The 20,140-nt window shown below is 40.6% G+C and overlaps 3 protein-coding genes across 4 annotated transcripts; 1 reads left to right on the top strand and 2 right to left on the bottom strand.

The window, feature by feature from the left end:
• Positions 1–2,843: 2,843 nt before the first annotated feature.
• Positions 2,844–9,414, bottom strand: LOC306840908 (uncharacterized protein). The gene is made up of 11 exons (XM_079370487.1): positions 9,267–9,414; positions 7,434–7,872; positions 7,101–7,218; positions 6,619–6,723; positions 6,391–6,491; positions 6,149–6,250; positions 5,870–5,996; positions 5,600–5,731; positions 4,703–4,858; positions 4,502–4,602; positions 2,844–4,226 (listed from the first exon to the last, which is right to left on the bottom strand). Exons 1-11 carry the CDS (start codon positions 9,352–9,354, stop codon positions 4,088–4,090), a joined length of 1,608 nt encoding a protein of 535 aa, XP_079226613.1. The 5' UTR covers positions 9,355–9,414; the 3' UTR covers positions 2,844–4,087.
• A 2,795-nt stretch (positions 9,415–12,209) lies between these two features.
• Positions 12,210–15,014, top strand: fam216a (family with sequence similarity 216 member A). Its single transcript, XM_079369217.1, has 4 exons — positions 12,210–12,227; positions 13,804–13,913; positions 14,042–14,168; positions 14,277–15,014. The coding sequence occupies exons 2-4, from the start codon at positions 13,890–13,892 to the stop codon at positions 14,489–14,491; spliced, it is 366 nt and encodes a 121-aa protein (XP_079225343.1). The 5' UTR covers positions 12,210–12,227; positions 13,804–13,889; the 3' UTR covers positions 14,492–15,014.
• vps29 (VPS29 retromer complex component) lies at positions 14,873–19,949 on the bottom strand. Of its 2 annotated transcripts, XM_079369215.1 has the most exons (5): positions 19,859–19,877; positions 18,072–18,083; positions 16,559–16,750; positions 15,812–16,047; positions 14,873–15,440 (listed from the first exon to the last, which is right to left on the bottom strand). In XM_079369215.1, the coding sequence occupies exons 1-5, from the start codon at positions 19,859–19,861 to the stop codon at positions 15,323–15,325; spliced, it is 561 nt and encodes a 186-aa protein (XP_079225341.1). In that variant the 5' UTR covers positions 19,862–19,877; the 3' UTR covers positions 14,873–15,322. The 2 variants fall into 2 exon arrangements, with proteins under 2 accessions (XP_079225341.1, XP_079225342.1); XM_079369216.1 differs by lacking the exon at positions 18,072–18,083 and having other exon boundaries at positions 19,859–19,949.
• Positions 19,950–20,140: the final 191 nt, after the last annotated feature.

Here is a 20,140-nt window from a genome sequence, read left to right as displayed (position 1 = left end):
TGACGAACAACACAACTTTCTATGTTGGCATGAACGACATATTTCTTAACTGAAGTTACTGTTTGCACACCTTAAGGTTGGAAAAATCAGTGTAACACTTTGGACAGAGACAAAAGAAAGAAATCAGTGCTGTTTTGCAATAATAGTTTAACAGAAACAGAAACAGTTTTGTTATTTGTGGGTCATGACATATGTTGCTGTCTTGCTGGCTGCAAAACAAATCTGCACCCCAAGTAAAAATAAAGTGACCTGACCTGAATCTGAAGATACCCCAGGGCTAAGACACACAGCCTTAAGAACCACGTTTCCATGGCAACAATCAGTGACACCATTTAGTCACACAGACTGCACTGCAAGAGAGGCTTGTTGGTAGTAATCACTCGATCTCTTTAATGGTACCTTATCACAAAGTCAAGCCAGCTGCTCTTCATCTCCTCATCCTTCGGAAAATTTGCCAGACCGAGCTGCAAACATGTAACTGTAACATTTGAACTTATAAAAACCTTTGAAATCGAGCGGGCAAACCAAAGATGCTATCGTGCTCACTTCTATTATATAGTCGTATAACGATAAAGGGTTGAGGATTATGCATAAGGCACCTAAATGTGTCATTGAGCTCCCTATTAGGCTCCGCCCCTGAAACTCAAACTTGTGAAAAGACGTTGTAATGGTCTGAAGGTTCACAGCTGCTATTTTCCAACACATATAGCATGTTTATAGACACATCTCTACTTACTGTTAATATTGTTTCATTCACTACATATCTTACAGATTGGTCCTTTAAAAAGTTAAAAACATGGAGTTTTCCACATGCAGATGTAGGACACTTCATCGGGGAAGCATTAAAACACCATTACAAGTATTAAAAACACATCCGAACAGTTCAGGGAAGTGATTGAGCTTCTTGTGCGGGAAGAAAAGTTAAAGAGAGCCGAGCTGTTTCCAGATTATGTTTAATCACATCAACAGACAAAGATGTCTTCCAAGGGGGTTCCTGCGAGTTTTAGTCATTCCCTGAAAGTCTGTGTGTTGTTATATAATGGTTTTAAGAGAAAAGGATATGCTCAGGAAGAAAAGGGTTGAAGCTACAAGTTCCCCTTGGAGAGCAGACAGAAAGGAAGGAAGATAAACTCATTAAAGTTGTTGGCAGTGAGCTGTACTGGGAATAATCAGGTTGACCATAACTGGAATCTTATCGCTGACACTCGTCAGTGCTTTCCGGCTGTGAGCGGCTGATTACATTTACTTTGATGAAGTTAGGCCACACAACCACCAGCCAAGGTCTCCCTGAGGGGAACAGGGTCAAATAGGGGAACAGGGTCAAATATGCACTGTTTTATAGACACACACAGGGCGGGAGTAGCTCAGTCTGTAGGGACTTGGGTTCAAGTCCCAGTTTGTACCAAAACTTTGGAAGTTGGTCTGGTCACTGGAGAGGTGCCAGGTCACTTCCTTTACAAATAATAATAAAAATACACTTTATTTATCGGCGTCTTTCAGGACACTCAACATCACCTTACAAAAGAATAAAAACAACACAATAAAACACAAACACAGAATGGGCTAATCTAAGTGAGTGTAATGAGGAGCATGGAGGAGGCAGAACGGAGGGTCCAGGAGGGGTGGGTAGGTGTGAAGGAGATCAGAAAGGTACAAAGGTGCGAAATTATGGAGAGCCTTGAAGGTGAGAAGGAGAAGTATTTGTACACTTTGGATAAAAGACAGAGTTTAAAATGAAAGTAGAGCCAGTGTCAGGTCAACAGGAGGGACCACAGTAACTAAAGACCTCTGGACTTGGGTGGTCGTCCTTAAAGGTGAGCTTGGTACAGACACGACTTTTAAGCAGCTCATATGGAACAGCCTGCCGGAGGACCTCAGGGCCGCAGAGAACGCTCATATTTTTAAGAGCAGGCTCAAGACCCACCTTTTTAGTCTAGCTTTTAAATAATATTTATTCATTTTATCTGTTATGATTTTAGCATTTTATGTTTACTTATCTCTTACCATCATTCTATTGGTTTTAGCTTTATTCAGTTTATTGTTTGGCCTCATTTTAAAGTTTTATGTATTTTACGTTTCTTGCCAGTGTTTCCTCCGAGGGAGCCCTCTGTGTCGGGAGCGGTGGAGGGCTGTGGCTGCCTGGGCGCCGTCCTGCGGTGTCTGGGTGGAGGTCAGGGGTCTCGGCCCCGCCTCCCCTGGGCACCCTGTGATGGTGCCCCTGATGGCCGCGGCCGATCTGCCGCTCTCGATGCAGACGGCTCCTCTTTGGCGTTTACTTACCTGGTTCATCCGTACTCAGCCTTCTGTCCATATCATTGATGCTGGTGTGTGTGCATGTGTGTGTATGGGTTTAGGTCTGCGCATGTGTGTTGGAGCGTGGGGTGACTGTGAGTATGACTGTGAGTGTGATACTGTCTGTATGCGTGGGGGATGGGGGGAGGGTGGGAATGATTTTAATGTGATTTTAATGTGATGTTAACATGTAAAGCACTTTGTGCTACTTTTAAAAGTATGAAAAGCGCTTTATAAATAAAGTTTGATTTGATTTGATTTGATATGTTTAAGCTTGAAGAGATGGACTCCTTAATAAAAAAAAGAAAAGACAACAAGAGTGGAGAAAAATAATATTCTTGTCTCTGCCTTGTTTTTCCCATTTTGACAAGATAATGTCGCCATCTAGTGGTAATGAAATTAAAACAAAAACAACTTTATTTAGTTTTTTTATTTACATTTTATTACAGAAGAAATAGTGCATCTTATATCCCTGTTACCCCATCAATTATCCATTAAAAAAAAAAAACGAACAGCTCATAAAAACATTTCACAGAAACGGCTGAAAATACAACTTTGTATGAGGGAATTAAAACCAGTAAAGAAACAATCAAAAGCCTCTCTGGGTATGACTTACAAATAGTGATGGACACGTGACATAGCAGCCTCTACCATCAGTGTGTGAATGTGTGTGTGTGTGTGTGTGTGTGTGTGTGTGTGTGTGTGTGTGTGTGTGTGTGTGTGACCTGGGGACTAAAACACTAGAAAAATCCATTTAAAAGAAAACAGAAAACATTTCACATAAAATTCACAACACATCTCGTGACGTATCAAAAACGGTTCATAAAGAATCTGAAGTTCAAGTGTAACTCAGGAGTGCATGATAAATAACTTCAACAGTACGATCAAGTGACGTGTTAACTGTGAAGTTTCACAATGTTTGGAACGCTTTTCTAACGATTCTATATATTTATAACTTAAATAAATAAAGTGATAAATAATATTAAATGAACAGAGAAACTTAGAGACCACTCGTCTTTGTCAGCTCAGTGTCTGAGTGTCTCCAAGCGTAGCGATCAGACCCTTTAGGGAGAAGCTTGACACGCTGCAGTGTGTTGATTGGTCGAAAGATGAATCACTTCCTGTGCAACAGCGGTCATAATGTAAGATGTAAATAATGTTTTCCCTTCATTGTAATGCCTTCTGATAACCCACAGTTTAAGAAAATCTAGTGCAGTAAAAAATACAGAGCAGAGTGCAGACAGTTTAGTATTTCTGTCAATGTTGCTCAATCATTGTGCTATTTTCTTCAACCATAATCCAGCTGCTTTAAAAAAAACATGTAAACAACTTAAAAAAACAAAATTATTTTTACATTTCATTTTTGTGTCTAGCTAACATGTAAAAAAAAATAGAATAAGAAACTCCCCACGTACCAGTGTATCTCTTATCTTAGTGTCATAGCAAATCGAGGATAAAAGAAGATAAAAATGCAACGAAGCTCGCACTAAGATACAGTTTTTAAATCTACATGATCAAACAGAGGAAGAACACTTGAAAACAAGACCTCAAAAAGAATCAATGAAAACTATCCTGAGATGACAACTTTGTGTACAGAAATCAGATACGTTTAGTGTAACTTATGCAAAAAGATCTACTTAAGTGTCAAAGCTTATAAAACATTAATTAACTTCTCTGCTTGTTTATACAGTATATACATCCAGCTTTAGACGAGGTTTAAATAGGTTGACATCTTTAACGGAGTGGACTATCAGCTCAGCCCTGATTGCTTGTTGCAGTTGATCCTCGTCAGCCTTTACCAGCACTTCAGACCGGAGAAGCAGGACACAGATTCTCCGGGTCGTTGCCCTGGAATGGCATAAAGCACCTCCTGAACCTGCCATCCAGGAAGCCCCGTCCATCGCAGCAGTTTGGGAAGATCCGGGTCCTCCTTGCTGCAGAGAAGAACAAAAACACCCAAGTGTGTTTAGTGCTGACAGCTGCTTTTTACAAGCAGTGAAACAAATGTAACCCTGGCTAACCTGCTATCATAAACTCAGAGTATGCTAGCACGCCGTCAGGTTAGTGACAATACGTCGTTCTTGATAGTGGCACAGGCCGGTGGCAAACAACATTAAATGTTTAGTCGCTGCAGACAGGATTTCACAATCCAAATGAGACAGGATGAACAATGTACACATCAGTAAAAAGAACGGCATGAAAGATTTACCTCCATGTTGCTGCAACGAGCTTCACCGCCTCGATGTCGGAGCGTGCCAACAGATCTCCAACTTTAAACAGCGTGAGGTTCCACTGCTGGACACCAGGAGCCTGATGATATACAACAAATACAGAGTTTGAATTCATGATGGAACCAGGGAAGATTGTATTCCACTTTTTCTACTAATTTGTTCTGAAACATTGGTCACACCAGCTCTGCGATGGCGTTGTGAAGTAGCTCTGCATCTTCAGTGACTGTTTGTGCAACTTCAGGACTCCAGGACCTCCGCAGCTTGCTCTGGCTTCTCTGCAGAAGACGCGTGAGGTAAAGGTCAGCGATGAGCTTATAGGCGTCGTCCATCACTATCTGCAAGACAGAAAGTTTTCATCAGGAAAACAAGAGACAGGAATCAAAGAAACAAGCAGCAGACAACATCATTAAGGCCAAACACATCATCTATACCACTTGAGGTATCACTCGAGGTCGCGGGATTCGAACCCAGCTGTCATTGGATGAGAGGCGGAGTACACTAGTCAATCACAGGGCTGATATGTAGAGACAGACAACCAGCCACACTCACATTCACACCTATTTTAGAGTCACTAATTAACTTAACGAGCCGTGATGGTCAGCTCACACTGTACGAGTTACAGGGAGGACAGAGCATTGATGTTTTCAATGAAGGTTGTTGTCACACACTCATCAAAAGAAACACACATTTTGAAGCTACATCATAATAAACATTCCCTGTGAGCTGGAGGTCTGTTTGTACAGGCGCAATCAGGAAAATAAACCCGGAGGTTTAGGAACTGGCTCGTGGCTCCGCTCTCACTGTGCAAGTGTCTGTATGTCATCAGACCAATATAGTAAAAATGCCATAAATCCAACCACTCAGGAGCAGCGAATCGAGCCGTCATTGGCTGTCATGCCCCATTATACGACAGAAATATGCAAATCAGGCTGAAATTTGTCCCGACTTCAAAGTTAGTCGGATGATTTTAAATCCGCCTGAAATCGTACGTTTGGCTTACAGAAGCTTTAACTGTTACAGGAATGATGTCTGGTTCTTGTTAATGTTAAGCTGGTATAGTTTTAAAGGAAACTTACCTTCAGTATGTCCTGAAAGCAATCTGTCTTCCGTATCTCGTCAGAGCACCGTGTCTTGGGGAAAAGTTCCTTCAGTGCACGGTTCAGGACGAAGTGCTTGTTGTCAGATTTGAAGTAATTCTTCAGGTGTTTCTGTTGGAAAAAGAAATTTAACAGAACGCAACATTTGTTTATTTCTTATTTGTGAAACAGCTTCGAGATAAAACTTAAAAAGATAGACAAAACAGACGAATCGAAAGTAGAAAAAGAAAACTTTAGCAGGACTTTTACCTCTGCGAGGTCCGACACAACTTTCAACCAAAGTTGTGAAGTGAAGCGCTCCATCTTTTCAAGCGTTGCCACAGTTTCTTGGAGAATTGATTCTTTGATGGTTGTGTCTTTGTTCTGGACATACTGCCTGAAGAAAACATCGTGAAATCGTATCATTGCTATAAATGATCATGAGTCATGCACGTTATGGGATGTATTTATTGTGTTTATTTTTTTAAACTATAATAAGTGCAAACTGAACTCAATATCTGGAAATGAGACGGAGGTGCTCAAACTTACTTGATCTGATTGCAGGAGTTTAAAGTCTTCAAGAAGTGCCACATGTTTGGCTTGTCCTTTTTTGCTTCTTTGCTAAGAGCCTCGCTCTGCTCAGCAGTGTACCTACAACCAGAGAAAATGCTGTTCAGCTAAGTTAAAGCAAAGACGCGTGGAGTGTTTGAGTTCAGAAATACAAAAAAATGAAAATCATCACGACCTAATGTGAGTGTTGTGACGTCTGTGTAGTAGATGATTTATCTCACCTCTCCAGGAAGCTCAGCAGCTCTTTGAAACAAACCTCCTCCACGTGATTGGACAGCTGTTGACTGATTGTCTGTGCTTCTTTAGGGATCGGATCAATACACTGTAAGTGAAACAGAAAAGCAAGGAACCGTTTTATCATGAGATGCAAAAAAACGTCCAAAAATTGAAGTAAAGGAAACAAACTTTGAATTCTTCTTAAGGTAAAAATACACTGGTTTACTACGTACCTTAATCGTGTCAATATAAAGTGTCACATAGGCTTCTTGTGTATCGCTGCCTGCTTGGTTTCTCTCATTTTGCAGGATGTTCACCAGGGACATTTTGACATACGTCTGCAAGGAAACCAAAAACGGAGGCGACGTCTGTGAGCTAGGTCAAGTTCAGGCCTCGTTCTCAACAATCACCTGACAACGTCTCCTTTTAGTCAGCAGGCTCTTTCATGGCCAGCTCTGACCTGCACTAGTACTGCACTCTTCCTCCGCCCCACCACCACCCCAGCATCCACCTGTAGGCACCGACTGGGTGTTTAAGATATCATCCTATCCCTCCTCAAATTTCTGCATTTTGGAGGCTGCAGTTGGTTTTATTACTGAACTGTATTGCATCATGAAAGATGTCTCTGAGATGCAGTCGACCCCATGCAGTGTGTGTATCGATGAGGGCAGCTTTGTAGAAGGAGCTCTAACAAAGTAAGATCCAGAATTCTTACCTGCACTATTTCAACCACCTTCTCTTTTGCTTGCAAAACCCAGTCTGAGAACAGCAAGGGGTCGACTTTTTTTAGTGGCTCCAGTCCTGGAAGATCTGGGAGGTCGAAGAAATCCCGACTGGAGAATGACGAAAGATACAAACATCAGAACGGTATTTGTTGAATTTCATTATCTGGTTTTAAAAGCATGGATGCAGATATACTCTTCAAGGTTCTACCCCAAATTATATTAGATAGAGAGTCATAATTTAATCTAACTCTGCGTCAAAGAGAGAGAGAGGCCAACATTTCCAACAATAAAAGATAAAAAGGCAAGAATGCAGAGAAAGTTACCTGAGATGTTGACGTAAAGTCCAGTCCAGCAGCTTAAAGGAAGTGCCGGGGGAGCTGATATTTTGGAGCAGATCATGGAGGTGATCAAATGCCTGACGATGGTAGCAATCAGTCAGACATCCCGTCAACTCCATATGTTCCAGCAGGGGGTGCAGCCTCACGATCTCAGTGCTCACAGTCTCCTTTACCTTTTCCAGGTGCTGCTGGAGGTTTGTGTTCAGATCTTCTGGTGGCTTGGGGAAGTGTTGGGACACCGACCTTTCTATGAGAGATCTCGACCATCCCGTTTGCATGGAGTTGAAGGATCCATCCACTTGAAGAAATTCAGCGAGCTGCTGAGGAGAGATCTTTTTCAAACTTTGTGTGCGTTGATCCACGTTGGTGTTGAAGGTGCTCGTAGCCAACAGATCTGTATGCAAATCATGTGCCTGGTTGTAGCCTATGAAAGAGTCAAAGTTAAGACAAAAGGTAAAAATGCAGAGATTAATTTTCCCCAGATTAGAAAATAGCCAAAGCGTTTGTGTATTTCAGGCGTTGCTTGTTCGACTTGTTGCATCAAAGAGCTGATAGCACGAGTACACTCTTAAATCGTGGGCTAACAGAGGCGATGCTTGTCAACAGGCAAGGCACGCTTGGGGCCCCAGACCAGTAACATTTACTGGTCCCCAACAATGACAAACTTAAAACCGCAGCAGTGGCTCAGAATGCGCAAATTTTGCAATGACAGTCGGAAACCTCCCTAATAGGGCCCCATTTGAGAGCACTCACTCCTGTTATTATTACTTCATTCAAATTAAACCACTGAAGGAAAAATGAAGAGGAAAGTATCTGTCTGGATGTGAAAAAAAGAAAGAGGACGAGCGTCCAAACACTGACAGTTGGTTCGAGGGGCCCCGACAGACTCGATTTGAATCGCAACTGTGTGCGAAGGAAATAAAATATACAAATACAGCTCCAATAAAAACATTCATGCATGCTCCATGAACTTCCCCGCTGAACATGCAGTGAATAATTATCAAGCTGCCTTGCATAGTTTAACACTGAATCACATCAAAGCAGAATAACGGGTTTGTTATAAGGGAGAGTGACATTAGGGCCAATGACACGTTTACACGTACAGAGCAGCTTTGTTAACGCCTACAGGTTCCCTTTCCTTGACACACCTGTGTGATGCACAAGTCCTTGAGGTGACACCCCCACACAGGGAATCTGTTCCATTAGCTATTTGGGAATCCCCCTGCCTGATATCAACACCATGCCTTACCAGTTCTATCCGGTCTGGTCTGGTTTCACATGCACAACGTTTCCCTGCTACAACTCCATTACCTTGATTTTTTTCTTCACCAATCTGCGGTTACACACATATTCTTATTTTTATGTGTTTAACCTCTCTTTAAATATATATCTATCTTGAAACACTCTCATTTATTATTGTTGTAACAAAGGGTAAACAGAAGAATTCAAAGCATAATAAACTTTTAATTTTTGCATTTGTACTTTTGGAAATCGTTTTTCCTGTATCAGCGTTGATCTTTCCGTCTGTCTGAGGTTGCAATTTTATTTCCACACTTTATTTTGAAGGGACTTTATCACCGGTTTAGTGCGTCTCCGTAAAGTGAACCACTTCTCTGATTCAAACAAACTTCTTAAGGCACAACTACATGTTTATAGTAAATGTCACACACTTATATGTACGCAACTTTGAATTGAAGAAAAAACTCTCTGACAACAACAAAAGCGACAGTTGTAGATTAAGAGGACAACAATAACAGTCTCAGCATGCAAATGTAGAAAATAAAAGCACACCCACAATAACAATAACAACATGCTTACCTTCTTCTTGCAGAACATTGTAGTTCTTGTCTATTAAAGGCCTCTTGCCGCTCCGCTTAAATTTATCCATTATTTTGATTTTCAGCATCTTTTACGCTTTGATGGTTTATTGATTGATTGATTATTCTCGGAGGCTGTTTCTTTGAAGTCATGCACCGTCCCGCTTCGAGCTGTGTGTGTCTGCCTGAGAGCAACACTGATTTTTATGTAGACAGATGAAGGGTGTTTCCATGACTTCATCAAAGCACTTTCAGTTTCCTTTTAGTCTAAGTTTAGCGGTTAAGGGAGAGTGGTTGCATCATTTTGAGCAGAGGACCTTTTATCACTTTGCTGCTCATATTACTGTAGGTGCGACCCAGCTGACGGGGGTCTGCAAGTGTCAATCAAAGTCGTACAATACAGTTATTGATGGTTACATGACGGCAATGTGCAGAATGTTGTAATTTAAATAAAAGAATTTAAAAGGTACTTTTTTTAATGTCTAATTTGAAAGGCATGCATCTTATCAGAGATGTTTATTTTTTTTTTTGTTTACTTGAAAAGGCCACTTATTATTTTACTCACTTTCATTTCCCCCCCACAGATTTACTTTGGTGCTTTTTGCCTTTATTTGACAGGACAGTGGACGGAGTCCGGGAAAGGGAGCGTGGAGAGATATGAAGGACACGACCCACAAGTTGGACTCAAACTGGGGCCACTAACCCAGAGGATCACAGCCCTGTCACATGGAGCAAAAACCTCCCTATAGCACTATTATATATCTCTACCAGCTTTAGAGTTAAAGCTCTTCTTTTCTGGTAACATGAAAGTGAATCAGCCATCAGGTTGTCTCAGGTCATGTTCTTGTTTTTTCCCTGCCCTGATGTATCCACCTGCGTCTTATTATCCCCTAATCATCTGTGTGTTTAATTCCCCTGTGACCTGTTTCATGCCAGTTTGTTTTGTTCTCTCATGCCGCCCCATTCTTGCATTTCTTTTCTGTGATTTCTCCAGTGTATAGGCCTCACCCTGCACCGACTTGTAATTTTACAGCCTGCTCCTGGATTTGTTGGCTCTGCTGATTGATTACCTGTGTACCGAGTTGGACTGTGAAAACAAACTATGCCTTTTTGGTTGTACTCTGGCCTGTGTGTGCCTGCATGTTTATCCATCCATGTGGTTGTGTCTGAAAGGAGAACAGAGAAAGTCATGGGAGTCATTATTAACCTGAGAAAAGGAACCAACGTGCCGTTATGCTGAGTCATGACTGGCAAACTGAGCTCCAAATGGAAACCTAAGCCTTTGTCAGAGAGACAATGCTGTGAGGACTTTATCAGGGTGAATACCCGCTCTCTCCTCCACACGGTGCACTAGATATCAATTATCTAACTGTTGGCTCTGAGCTGCTGGATTTCCCCTTTAATCCCAACAAACCGACACAATAAATCAATATTTCACAGCGTTGGAGTTCCCATTTCAAGGAGAATGCTCTCAAATGAATTCCAATACAAGACGACTGAAAGTGCTCGAGGGAAAGTCAACACAAGATCATCTGGGCGGAGTCAAGAAGTGGCCAGGGCAATATTAGACATCTCATTGGCCACACCAGTTACAACAGCAAAATCTGAGGGACTTTTTTCAGTGGGTCACAAATTCTTTGTCCAAAAGTCTTTCAAGTGCCTTTTTCTTGGTTCTTTTTTTCTAACCCTTGGTACCTCATGAGGTTAAAACTGCACAACTTTTCATCTGTTGGTTGAGAAATATCCAATATTTGGGTCATGATTTTATGAGGAGTCGTTGGTGGGTGCTGAGGCTACACCAATTGAGAATCACAGATGTTGATTTGATCACTTCATAACATAATTCACAGTTTAAACTGTTTGTACACAAATTAAATATCCTCATGAACTTTAAAAAAAAAAAAAAAAAAACACAAGCAAAAAGATGGGGGTTTGAAATTTGAAATATTCTCCTTACAGAGTCGATTTGATTGGCTAGTACTGGTTAAATTTAAAAGCTCAATATAAAGGAGGGCTCTCACATACACAGTGCAGACATGCATTGATTCACATTTAAATGAGTCATTATTTCATAGCATGTAAAAATCTAACAGGTTGAAAAGGTTTTAAAACCAATGCAGAGCTGGCTAAACACTGAAGCTACAGTGTCCACGATGTGTCATCCTGCGTTAGAATCGACTCTAGGAGTAGTGGGCGAGGAGAGAGAGGGAGAGAGAGAGAGAGAGAGAGAGATAGAGAGAGAGAGAGAGAGAGAGAGAGAGAGAGAGAGAGAGAGCCCTTTTCAGTTTTTTAAATTTGGACTACAGTACCCATTTTAAACACTAGGTGTCAGAGTTACATATTGCTCCTTTAATTTTTATATACAAACATACTTTATACTGTTTTTCAGCAAACAGGGAAGGATGAGAAAAGCCACATACTCACTTGACTTGCATGTGTAAAGAGGGAGTGAACAAATAACTCAGAAATAAAACCAGTCACACTCTGCATATCTGTGTAAAATATGTTTGAGAAGTGAATCCAGGATGTTAAAGTCACTGTTTGTGTTGAAAAGTTTATTTTCTGAATCAGAAAATGAGCCGTGGGAAAAGTCACACCCACTGACCATGAGACGTCTTAGTTTACTAATTATCTGGACCGACCTCTGAGTGGATGGATATGTCTCAAACTGGAGTTTAACAGGCTGCTGCTGCTGCTGCTTGGAGAGGATACCTGGCTGCGTCTTCGTTTTCTTAAAATGAAAAAACAAGTGACATTTGCAGAAGGTCAGACGGTGTACAGGCTGCATCAGGAAGAGGCTTTTCCAAGGTAAAGTATTATTTTTATTTCTAGAACACAACTGCAACAAAAAAAACTTTCTTTAAATATACATTCATGCACAAACCACTTTGTAAATATCACTGAGATTACGTGTTTATCTTTTTCTGGTGCAGGAGCCTCAGGATGAATGAGTCAAAGACGGGTAAGTCCAAACCGTTTTTTATTAAATTTAAAACAACTCGACAGGAAAGAAAAGTACAAGCAGAAAAAGGAGGAGACATGTAGACATAGGAGTGTGTTGATTTTATTCTGTTTCACTTTATTTCTCTAAGTCAGAGTTCTCACGTGCATCTATCTCTGGTGAAATAAACAAAAACAAGTCTGCCTACATGTGTGCTGTGAAACCTGAGTCAGGCTTTCTATCGAGGACACAGCAGTTTGAGATCAATGGAAAAAAAAAGGAAGAAGGAAATCCTAAACCTGAACGTGACCCGCGTCACGCCTGATGTGTTACAGGAAGAGAGCTCTCTGTCGTGCTGTTCTCTGATGAGGAGCTCTTCGGTTCGACACTTTAACTGAGACCACTTACAAGCTTCTCTTTTTTCAACACACGTGTACCAAATTACTCTAAACACGGACATCCTCAGCAGCAGGTCGAGCCTCTTAAAATGTAAAATAATCTTTTCTATTTGACCTTTTAGCAACCTTAATTTAACTTGACTTTTAATTTTACCCATTTTATTCATCCCTGAGAGAAATTCTGGTTTACTCTCTGTTATTGAGAGACACACTTCTCACACATGTAGGCCCGATAATACACACATGCACAAACATGACCTGCGGACATGTATTAATGGAGAGAGCCAATGAAGGGAGGCGAGCACAGGGGTCGATGTGCTCAGGTTTATTTGTACCTGTTAAAAATCTTGCAGCAGCTTTTTGCACGTGTGGAGGAGGACTGACTGACTCCCACATAGAGGGAGCTGCAGTCGAGTCCACTCTTTGAATCTAGTCTTACGAGGTGATGTGCAAAGTGTCTTGGTTAGCCTTTTATTAACTAATTTATTTCTTATTGTTGTCCTTCATCTGTGCTTTTCGATCTCCGCACCATTACTCCTCCTCCCAAAGGGGCCACACGAGGGTCTCATCTCTGTGAAGCAGCCTCATCATCATTTGTTTGTTGTCACTGTCCTGTCCATCTGTTATTTTCTTTTCATTATTATATTTTTTTAATAATGGGCAACATTAGACATCTCATTGGCCACACCAGTTACAACAGCAAAATCTGAGGGACTTTTTTCAGTGGGTCACAAATTCTTTGTCCAAAAGTCTTTCAAGTGCCTTTTTCTTTGTTCTTTTTTTCTAACCCTTGGTACCTCATGAGGTTAAAACTGCACAACTTTTCATCTGTTGGTTGAGAAATATCCAAAATTAGCCTAGTTAGCCTAATTAGCCTAGTTAGCCTAATTAGCCTAGTTAGCCTTTTATTATCTAGTTTATTAACTAGTTTATTTCTTATTGTTGTCCTTAATCTGTGCTTTTCGATCTCCGCACCATTATTCCTCCACCCAAAGGGGCCACACGAGGGTCTCATCTCTGTGAAGCAGCCTCATCATCATTTGTTTGTTGTCACTGTCCTGTCCATCTGTTATTTTCTTTTCATTATTATATTTTTTTGAGGCACTGAGATCGTCATCAGAGCTCTCAGCAAACAACGATTAATGACGCAGAAGTTTTTCTAAACTGTCTGTCTGTATCTTTCTGGTCATCATTTTCAGCTGCTAGTTTGAAAATTCATCGACCACCAACCAAACGATGTGAACCACAGCTCCATGATGTTAAAACTGTACAAATCCCCCAAACAATGACTGCTGGCCCTTTCCTGAAGGTAAAACTGCACAACTCCACAACACCTCTTATTGTATACGCTCATTTATACTATATGTTCTTCTGCAAGCTTCAGCCACTAAGTGTTGAGGTTATAGCAGTGACCCCTGACCTCTGTGTGTCCTTCAGCACACAGCACTAACACCCGCTCAGAAGGAGTACCTGTACGCCGTCGCAGCTTCCTACAGCGCAGCACATGTGCGTAACCTCATAAACCAGCATTACATGAACGTGCTGCACAGGTGTATCCCTACAGGTGAGCATAAAGGTTTGTCAAAGACACATTATATTTGAGAGGTCAGAGGTGAACAGAACTTTGAACATTTCCGTGACATGGTTTTCTTTTCTTTTTTTTTTTTTTCAGGCCACAAATCTGAGAGAGACGACGTTGTTGTGCCGTCGTCTGTGAACTTACATGGGAGTGAGGGGAGCACTAAACATCCATCAGGAGTGTTTTCATCAGTGAAACACAACAAGAAGATTAAAACAGGTTCAAAGAATCCTGGAAAATCACCTCTTCAAAACACCCCAAACAGAAAATCCAGGTGGGAGACAGAACTCCAACAATCCAACCTGTAAAGTCTACACACGTGCTTCACAAGATTTGCAGAAGAGATAAACCTTCCTGTTACCATCAATGCTCGAAAAATACCTCTTTCAATAAACGTGTTCTCTACCACTTGAATGAATTGATAAAATACCTCATTTCTTTTAGGACTTTTTCTTCAGAACAGAAATAAAGTTCATATATTAAGACTTGTTTTCTCTTTTATTGATGAACACATTAAATTCAGAGTGAAAGACAGGGCTGTTTCTGTAATATTTAACCACTAAGAAAAATGATCATTTACATACATTACTCAGTACTAAAGTATAAGTCATTCATTTTGTGTTACCTTGATAGTTCAGTCCGTCTTTTAAGCTAATTGACTATTTAAGAATGAATTCAGAGAGTCCAACTTCTGGAGTGAAATTAGATTTTTATTGTGGGGTAAAATGAATGAAAAAAGGTCGACTACATGAAGCTAAAGGTTTGGTTGTTACATGTACATGACATGACGAGGGCAGAAATAACAAAATAAAAGGACAGAAAAAGAAAAAATGGCACCCAATATCTTTTTTTTTTTTGATAACACATACATGTGACATTATTGCATTCTCTACAGTTACCAAATGACAGCTTGGATTCAAGCAACTGTTGATGACATATAAACAATATAATACACACTTCTTTTAGAGTTAAGTTACTGAACAGTTTGTTACAGCGTTAACATTTGTTGGTGACTTCAGGACAGCTGCTGCCCCCTGGTGGTAAGGAATGAAATGATACACTGAGCCACACTAACCCAACTCTCTCCCTCTCCCTGCCCCTCCTCCTCCTCCTCCTCCTCCTCCTCCTCACGCCTTCCTTTAGGATTTCTTGTACTCGATTCTCTCCACCTTGACGTCATCACCGATCAGCTGATAAACGTACGTCACCACTGTAGACGCCTGGATGTCCATTAGTACAAAAGAGGGGATGATGTTGCTGTAAGGAGAGAAGACACGTGTTTTCGGTCAGGGTCAGGTCCTGCACTTCTGACCGCTGTTGATTACAGTCAGTGTGGTTACACCTGTTTCACTGTACGTCACGCTGTAGGCGATCATCAGCTGCTGTAAACATCAGAGTCTTTTTAACGATGAAAAATGTCAAATATACTCGACAAAAAATGTGGCTTTTATTGGTTCAGTGGGACAAAATCCTTCGAGGAGTTTCCAATGCGGTAGGATTATAGAAAGAAATGTTCTCAATGAACATGATCTATATCTTAATACATAAATAATGCATAAACAATGTAGTCAGTAGATGCATGTGTGAGAGAAGTGGTTCGGGTTAATCAGTGGAAGTGAACTCTTTACCTTTCCAGTGCGCTGTAGGCTCCTGTCGCAGAACCTGGGTTGATGTAGAACTTGTTTTCATTCTCGAATGCCTCAAACTTGTGCGTGTGCCCCGAGATGAGGATGTCCACATCCAGCTGTCTCTGGAGCAGCGCCAGACTGGCCATGTCACCCCAAGGGATCACCTGGTGGCCGTGGATGAGACCGATCTTAAACTGGCCCACTGTCACCACCTTCTGCTCTGGGTAGTTCAAGTTCTGAGGGGGGAAAAGTGTAAAGAAACATCATGCACTTTTTCTTGTTGATATATTTTGGCAGAACTAGTCAGAGAGGAAGCAGTCAAATAAATGGATGTCGGTTCTTCAACGACAGCAGGTTAAACTGAAACTGCAAGACAGGAGCTATTACAGTTTCATTACACTGTAATTAGGTTTTATTTCCAACAAGAGATCCATTTCCTCTCTCTCTCTCTGCCGTTACATAAATCATGTCCTTTCCCTCTGTGTAATTTAATTTTTAAACCCCTCATTAGAAATTTGTGAAATCTTTGCTGGAAAGAAGAAGCGCCTCAAATCTTATTCTCCCACCTACAGGAAGAGACAGTTTAATTTCACAGGATTAATTCATCTCTTGTTACAGAAACCAAGTCGACAAAGACTGTCGCTTCTGCACCTGCTCGACCGACTGACCAAATCCAGCACCCCTTATTTCTCATTTTTATTGTGCGGTGGAATAACTATAGCAAGGTTGTTGTCTATAGATACACACCTCGTCAAAGTCTCCTCGGACTATGTGGACGTCTCCAGCGAGGGTCTTCAGGTAGTCATAGCTCTCCTTGGTGCAGAGGTTACCTGTGCAGAGAATGTGCTGGATCTTCCCGGGGACTAACAGCTTCTTGAACTTGGCTGGGAGGGTGTTGCACCGGTGGGGGATGTGCAGGTCACCTAACACCAGGACCAACTGATAGCATCGCACACACATATACACACACACACATACACACACACACACACACAGACACAGGTTAGGAGAATTCAGGCTGCTGGATGCTGATCTTTGAAAAGGTAAGTGGGCCAAGGACGGGGCCCCGTGGGAGGCCCCTGGTGAGCATTCACACGCCACAACCGCAGTACTAAACTTAGTTGGTTAATATTTCAAAACAATATAATTAGAGATCAGCAAAATAATATCAAGATTTATGTTAGGCACCCAAACAATTTACTCCATCATATAAAAAAAACACACTTAATTCATAAAGATGTATTTGAAACAAAAAAAGCAATGTTTAGAAGAAGCTGAGTTTATTAAGTGTCTGAATTCAAACTGGATATTTATTTTTCTTACTCTAAACCTCATCTAAAAGAACAAGCTATAATTAGAAAGTCTCCGCACAGTTTGAGTCCAGACACTCAATAACACACGGAGGACATGAGAGCACAAGTCATCAGAGTCAAACCTGCAACTGCACTGAGGAGCAGAGACATACATTTTCATGTTCATCTGGATAACGATGAAACATCCATTTAAAACATCACTAATAAAGAATGATACCTGTTGAATTATTTATAATAATAAATACAGTTTGTTTGCATCATCAAAAATGTGTCACAAGGACAGCTTAAGGTCTCTGAATAGGAAAGAATCCATTCACAAAGCTTCTATACAGGTTCTGGAAATATTACATGGGAGTTTTAGGATTTCCGTTCGTACTTATTTGTAGATTATTTTGGCTAGTGAAGTAAAATAGGATTATCACGACTCCAAACATTTAAACTTATAATTCTGATAAAAATCGATACCTGTTTCGATGCCACAGCAACAGAAATACAAGTCCTGATGTTCGGGAGATTGTTTTAAAATGACCAAGATACGCCCGAACTCTCCTGCACAATGTCTAAATTGCACAAATACATCGGCAACATTTCAGTACCACAAAGATTGCAGCAGCTTTGAGTTAAAAAAACATCCCAATTTTAAATCATTAGTGCTTTTTTGAAAACAATCCTTAAAATCTGGGACGTTGCATCATTCAAACCCATGGTATTGAAAAGTGTCGAAAATGTGGAAAACTTTCAAATATTGCTTTTTGTTAAAAAAAAAAAAAAAAAAAAAAAAGAGAAGTTTGTCGGTACAGCACAGTTGCATGCTGGGAACCAAATTTAAATAACCCAGACACAGCAGATGTCTATAACAGCGACGCAATCCCAATCCCATGTTAGTGAGCTAGGTGGAGAAGAGAGAGCAGAATAACAGGGATCCAACACACAGCGAGGGAACTTACCCGGTGACCAGACTGGTTGATTGAAGACAGGCAAAAAGGAGTGGGAGGAGGAGAGAGAGAGAGAGAGAGAGAGAGAGAGAGAGAGAGAGAGAGAGAGAGAGAGGAAGGAAGGCAGGGTGTGCGTGTTGAGAACGACATGAGGCGTGATCGAAGATTGGGGGGGGAAAAACACAAAAAGAAAAGGGTCGGGACAAGAAGGGAAAACTGAAATTAGAAATTAAAAAGTGAATGGATTACGTGGACAGATAATGGTTCAAAAACAAATCAGAAAAAGTTAAATAACAACGTGGTTGAATCAATTGTTATTGTTGATGGTTAGTGACAAATGATAAAGCAGGTGTATAACTTTGACTTAGTGAGCACATGCAAGCAAACAAAAGACTGTAATGAAGATCAAATCAACCAGTGGTGAAGCTTAAAACTGCACAAATAAACGTTGTGTTTTAAACTACCGGAGCAGCAGTACTTATTACACTCACTCACATTTAAAAGAGAAACGTTACACTTGTGACTCGACTGTTCTTGTTTCTCGCGTCTAAATCTCTGAAGTCAGCTGATGGATTTTCTGTTTTTTTCCCCAAAGTCTGATCCCAAAGACAAAAATCTGTGTTTGTGTTGTTCTGCTTGTTGTTTTTTTCTGGGTACAGTGCCGAACCCGGACATCGTGCACGTCACTGTGACGTCTACAGCTGAGAAGGTTGATGATTCATTCTCCAACTGCAAACTCGCAGCCCGGCCCTGGCTGATTTTGTTTTTTTGTCCTTGGATTTTAAAGCTGAAAATGTGGAAATCTGTAGCATGAGAGTTTCAAAACAATGTTGTTTTTTTACACTGCACTTAGAAAGAAACTTTCTGTGTGGAAACCTTACTGCAACAAATTCTTCCTTTCATAATAGTTTTTACTGTATCAAGTACTTTCACATTCTTTTGTCTTTTAATGATGTACAATCTTTCTTTAGCTCCGTTTTTTTAATTTCTGTTGCTTTCTTTCCTTAAGCTTTGTTTTTATGTCTGTAAAGCACTGTGAATTGCCTTGAGTCTGAACAGCACTGTATAAATAAACTTGCACTGAGAAAATACAATGACGTGTTTTAAATTTAAAAGTAATTTGAAAACTTTGATATATTTAAAAGCATGTTTTCCAGAACTTTAACTCTGGTTACCATTACACTGAGCAACTTTAACTTGTGTGAGGAGTATTTACACTTTGACTCAAGTTAGTGTAAGTGGTGCACATTGTTCACCACCTGTGCAGCCCCAATGAAAATGTGTTGAAGGTGATAAATTCATAGATAACACGTAGTTAGTTAATGTTTAAATTAATGCAGTTGCTTAAGAAGGAGAATCACTGAGGTAAATACTTGTGCCATCAATGCTGCAGATACAGCCCCTGTTAGCATGTTAGCATCGCGAGCTAACTGGTTGGCAAACAGGAAGAAAAGTAGAAAATATCGTGATATTAAATGAACACACGACAAGAACACAACATGTGTTAACAAAGCAAATCGAAAGACATCGGTGCGAATGAAACGAGAGCATTTTTTTGGGAGTTGATTTTGGGGTTTTTTTACTTGATTTTTTGGAAACTAAACTGGTCAGCTGTCATGTGACCGTTGATCCATCTCGGTTTGAAGCTTCAGTTAAAATCTTTAAATTTGTGGCCGTGAAACGTCGACGTAGCTCTTCTTACGTCGAAAACTAATGTCTAGATATCTTGCAAGCAGAGCACTCGACAGGCGGTCAGTGAATGTCCGAAATTGAAGCGTTTTGGCCCGTTTCATACTCACCATCTTCTATTTTGCTGTTTCTGCTAGTCAACTTGAGGAAGCGCCTACGCACGTACAGCGTCAAGCCGTCAGCCAATGAGAGAAGAGAACATCAGCGTAGGCGTCAAGCTAGGATTGATACTTCCTCTATTTCTTTCAAAATAAAACCTAAAAAGACTTTTTTTCTTTGATTGATTGATTTATACTCACTTTAATTTCATTTAATGTGAGGTTACTATTGTCTTGTGTAAGACTTCTGTACTAAATACATGTTCAGATTCCTCCTATCTATTTTTTAAAATA

Source organism: Symphodus melops (assembly GCF_947650265.1).
Source record: "Symphodus melops genome assembly, chromosome: 19".
NCBI classification, from domain to species: Eukaryota; Metazoa; Chordata; class Actinopteri; order Labriformes; family Labridae; genus Symphodus; species Symphodus melops.
The sequence above is the reverse complement of the archived record's forward strand: the minus strand, read 5'-3'. Positions and strand labels throughout refer to the sequence as shown.